The sequence below is a fragment of the Aptenodytes forsteri genome, unplaced genomic scaffold (assembly GCF_000699145.1).
Source record: "Aptenodytes forsteri isolate BGI_AS27 unplaced genomic scaffold, ASM69914v1 Scaffold143, whole genome shotgun sequence".
Taxonomy (NCBI): domain Eukaryota; kingdom Metazoa; phylum Chordata; class Aves; order Sphenisciformes; family Spheniscidae; genus Aptenodytes; species Aptenodytes forsteri.
In genome coordinates, this window is record NW_008794951.1 from 495,088 (window position 1) to 499,805 (window position 4,718).

At 39.7% G+C, this 4,718-nt stretch overlaps 2 protein-coding genes across 3 annotated transcripts in view; one reads left to right on the forward strand and one right to left on the reverse strand.

Moving 5' to 3' along the window:
- Positions 1-3,504, reverse strand: part of ATG4A (autophagy related 4A cysteine peptidase) — an 11,986-nt gene extending 8,482 nt beyond the window's left edge. Inside the window, exons 1-4 of one of the 2 annotated variants that reach the window (XM_019471043.1) lie at positions 3,393-3,504; positions 1,853-1,924; positions 1,398-1,496; positions 27-128 (exon numbers count right to left, since the gene is read on the reverse strand). In XM_019471043.1, coding sequence (XP_019326588.1) covers positions 27-128; positions 1,398-1,458 — 163 coding nt within the window. In that variant the 5' untranslated portion in view covers positions 1,459-1,496; positions 1,853-1,924; positions 3,393-3,504. The remainder of the gene's footprint in view (positions 1-26; positions 129-1,397; positions 1,497-1,852; positions 1,925-3,392) is intronic. The other variant, XM_019471044.1, reaches the window with a different exon arrangement.
- PSMD10 (proteasome 26S subunit, non-ATPase 10) overlaps positions 2,173-4,718 on the forward strand; it is a 7,265-nt gene continuing 4,719 nt past the window's right edge. Inside the window, exon 1 of the mRNA XM_019471015.1 lies at positions 2,173-2,226. Coding sequence (XP_019326560.1) covers positions 2,173-2,226 — 54 coding nt within the window. The remainder of the gene's footprint in view (positions 2,227-4,718) is intronic.

Here is a 4,718-nt window from a genome sequence, read left to right on the forward strand (position 1 = left end):
AAAAAAAAGTCGATGTGTGTTCTTACCCATTTGGTGGATGGAATAACAGCAATCTTTTCTATCTAGAAAGCACCGTAAGATTCTATGATATTCTTCTGGTTGTTTTTTGTGTTTTTCCCATTGCCAATCTTACAGGAAGAAAGTTATACAGATTAAAAAATAATAATGTTTCCATCGTCCTGATGATATTTCTAGATAGTAGAAAGCCATACAATGAGATGTTAAAAGACTAACATACAATTAATCTCTAGTATTTACGTTTTGTTTAGAGTTCCTAGAAGTCACAGCTTGCCATTTACTATCAAGCTGTCCTTTATCATCACAGGCTAGATTGTGAAAACTGGGAAAATAAAATAAAAATGTCAACTGCAAATACATTCTGAGTGATCACTGCTGAGAATTGATAGCTATTGCTGTACGTGAGCTTCCAAGATTGTTTAAAACGATATGCTCTGTTTAGATTTTGTTAGATTTGTAAGCATACATCAGATAATGCTATAAGATCCATAAAGCGAAGCCCAAACACAGCGCTGGCCCTCTGCCACGGCAAAATCCGAAACGTAGCTTTCCCGTGTATGCTCTTGCTTCTAACGTAAGGTAGTTACCTCCCATTGACTGACAGAAGCGCATACATAGGGCTGACGCTATGAAGTGGCTACATACTACGAGTTCATATTCTAGTTTTTCTCAGGTAATTTGTTTCTTTGCCTACTCCTTCAGTTAAATCTTTGCACCTCCGTTCTACGGATTCAGTTATTCAAGTGGATAAATCCTTCTGTGGATTCAGTTATTAAAGTAGATAAATCCACAAAGCATGCTGCCTTAGAAACCACAGCACAACAGCGTAAGGATTACAGACCTAACCGTAGTAATTTAATTGACACAGCAGCTACACACAGACCAGACCTGTGATACTTACCTGTGATCCCGGGACGTGAGGTGTTGATACAGGCTTAAGAGCTTGCACTAATGGGTTCTGCTGTGGGGTTTGGAGCTCAGGCTGGTGACGGGTGAGTGGTCTGTGAAGTACTTTGTATGATGTCTATCACTATGTCACTATTCAGTCACTGTGTGCGAACATTTGGTGGCTATGTAAGCAATGAAGAGAAGACCCGTGGCGGCAGGTTTTCCCTTGGCCTCGACTTGGGTATTCCTCAAAAAGATTTATAAAATAACAACAATGGGAGTCCCTATTTGTCCTCCCTCTATTTCTACTTCTCTGCTCAAGGCTGGCATGATTTCACCCTGTCAGACAAGAATAATTCACTAGTAACTCCTATCAGGGCATAAAAGACAGTTTCGTTAATAAATTTAGGTTTTGTGCTTTTATGGAAAACTACAACAAAAATTAAACGGTCTCCAAACAACACGGAAGTTCACTCAGCAACAGTACTCACCTCTTCCTAAATGTCTGCAGATCAGTGCCTGTGCCAGCATCATCTGCCCACATCGCAGCATACATCCCCAGCCAGCATCAGACGAAGGACCAGTGCCTCCTATTAAAAAAGTTCATTACAATCCGTACGGGCTTTAAACTGAGTGCAGCGCCAGAGAAAAAATTTCAGAGTTAAAATCTCTAACAACTGTCCTACGGACAAAAGGCACTGAGCAAGACCTGTTCTTTCCATATTGCTGGTCTAACTTTACTGCTTGCTCTACAAACATGAAGACCTGATTATATGCAGGCACGAGTAAACACGGTTTTGAATAGCTTTAATATTTTGTTTGCATAAACAGTTAAAATGATGCTCAGAATGTTCTAATACTGTAAAACTAATTTTTCACGCCATGATAACATCACTAATCCTGCTATCTAATTTATAACAAGGCAGCTGGTCTGCTGCATACTCACCAATAGGCGAAAACTTTCTTCTATACGTAAACCAGAGACGAGCGCTTATGTCCAACAATAACTTAGATTTGTCTGAAATATTTTTTGGAGGAAAGAAATTATTAAAAGGAACTTTTAAAACTGAAAAAATCTGATTTTCCCTGTACAGTCAATGTACAGAGTGCATGGAAGACTCCTGTTAGCTTTTACATATAAGACCCTTAAAACATTTTTTAGCTGTTTAAACATGGAGAGCTTTTGTAGACTGCTAATTAAAGTTACCTTATTAAGGATGAAATAATTATTAGCCAATGAAGTTTTAGAAGGTGTTTGGAAGGACTATGCCCAGCTTGAATGAAACAACTATGGAGAAATATGTCCTCAGGAAAGAACTGGTAAAGCAAGTTAAGAAAGATGAAGAATTTCCACATGCAAACCAACATGGAATTATGTGATACCTCCAAACCCAATACGAAGTCATTTTAAGAAAAGGTTAATAATATTAAATTTAATTAAATCTCTCTTTTTTTTTTTTTTAAATACATGCACTTACAGAATTCTCCCAAAAGCTCTGAAGAATTCTTAAGAATCTTATTTGCTGCACTTTCTCTGAGCCGCGGCTCAGACTGACTGGCCTTTTCAAGGGATCCTTCAGCCGATCAAGGCTGTATGCGGTACCCTCGGCTGTCTTGAGCACCATGCCTGCATTGACGGCCACTGCCTTTGACGTGTAACACAGGAGGATGCCTTTGTCTTCTCCCCAAGAGGCAAAACTCATTTCTGAAATCTTATTTTTGTATGATACATAAATACACCACTCTGCTATGACTTTTAGGTCATATATTTGTTTTCATCAAAATACAGTATGTGCCCTAGACTAATTTTATTATTATTATTACTATTATTATTCTTTTTGAAATATCATTTTAGTAGCAAATAACAGGCTGCAGACAGCACCCCTCAAGGGAAAATAACATTAGTAATACTGAACATTCCCCAAAAGTTATTTATTTATCTATTTCTGAGGCAGTTGATGTTGAGAAGTGACCAGCCTCATACCTGACTGGCCCTTGCTACAATCATAGAATCGTTTAGGTTGGAAAAGACCCTTAAGATCATCACGTCCAACCGTTAACCTAGCACTGCCAAGTCCACCCCTAAACCATGTCCCTAAGCACCACATCTACACGGCTTTTAAATAGTTCCAGGGATGGGGACTCCACCACTTCCCTGGGCAGCCTGTTCCAATGCTTGACAACCCTTTCGGTGAAGAAGTTTTTCCTAACATCCAATCTAAACCTCCCCTGGTGCAACTTGAGGCCATTTCCTCTTGTCCTATCGCTTGTTACGATCTCTTTGCATGAATTATGGCAGAAAGTACATCGGTAAACTGGTTTCATTTTAGGATGAATACCACTGCTTATAGTTGGTTTCTTGTTGATGGAGAAAATTAAACTTCTCATGAGACATCTAGAGAACGTAGGAAATCAGGAGCTGCTGCTGCATGTGACTCTATGAATGCTCTACAGATTCTACAGATTAATTTTCATTCTAAAGATACCTGTGTTTAGGTGGTGTTGCCTTCCTAGAATCCACACTGGCTCATCAGTTTCTGGAAATTCTTCTAAGTAGTCTGACAAAATAGTGATCTGGTTTTCATACCTAGATAAAACTGAACAGGAATACACAAAATTCAAACTCCATTTTGTCCCTTTGTTCTTTTATGCACAACTTCGAGTTCTTAGACTGAACTGGCTGTAGCCAGTCTTTGCAGTCTTTGGGTCTTCTGAATGGTGCTGCCAGCCGTGTTTACGCTTTTCCTTTAACAAGCCATTCTGACACTGAAATATCCAATGTCTTGGCTGGTTTTTATTTTGATCCTCAGCAAGCGCTGAGAGAATAACGTGGCTGACACCTTGATCATAAGCAGTCTGGCTGAAGCCAGGAGCAGAAGTTCAGGATGACTGCAGGGAGAGTAAGATTTGATTCAAGGAAACGAGGAAAGGGAAAAATAGTTCAGGCATCACAGCACATGTGCCCATGCTCGATCTTAAATGTACAAATACTGCCACTCAAAGCGATTATGTCCTTGTGCTTAATGGGAAGCATGTGAAAAGTGTTAGCAAGACTGGGTTTTACTTTCCTAACTGGAGCTGCGAAACATTTCAAAATAAAAGATGTATTAATGTTATTATTCAACGCTAGACCTATTTACCGTAAAATAACAGATGATAATACTACCAATCAATTTTTAGATAATTAATTAAAGCAGGGTTTGTTGGAAGAGGAAAACAGGCCTTCAAGTGTAAAAATGAATGTAAACCCATTTCTTTTACATACCAATCTTAAGGAATATACTGCTAAAAAAATCAGAAGTTGAAAGAGAAAGCAAACACGATTATATTTTACTCTTCAACTAAGTGCACGTACATACAGTATAAAGAACGAATAATCATCAGGTAAATATAAAAAAAACCCCATGTAAAAATACACATTATAGCAATCAGAAGTGAAATTGAGCCACACCACCCTCTGATTCGAGCACCCAGGGCCAGCGAAGATACACCTTCCCTGCACGTCAGCACAGGCAGTTGTTAAAAAACATGGTAAACTTCTTTCTTAAGACTGTACACAGAGCGAAGGAACCTCTTACACTGTGTGCTCGGTCCTCTCCGTCAGAAAACTCGTCACTCATTGCGCTTACAGAGGAACTTGTCCCTTTTTGAGTCCAAAGACTTCAGAGACTCTCACCCCTCGAAATCCAACAGGAGAGAACTGCGTCCCCCCTTCGGGGCCATGTCTCTCTCCCACACCCGCTGCCGTGTGACACCTCAGACCACCCGGGAAAGGACTGCTGGGCTCTCCTGTTTCCTCCTGCAAAGCCCTA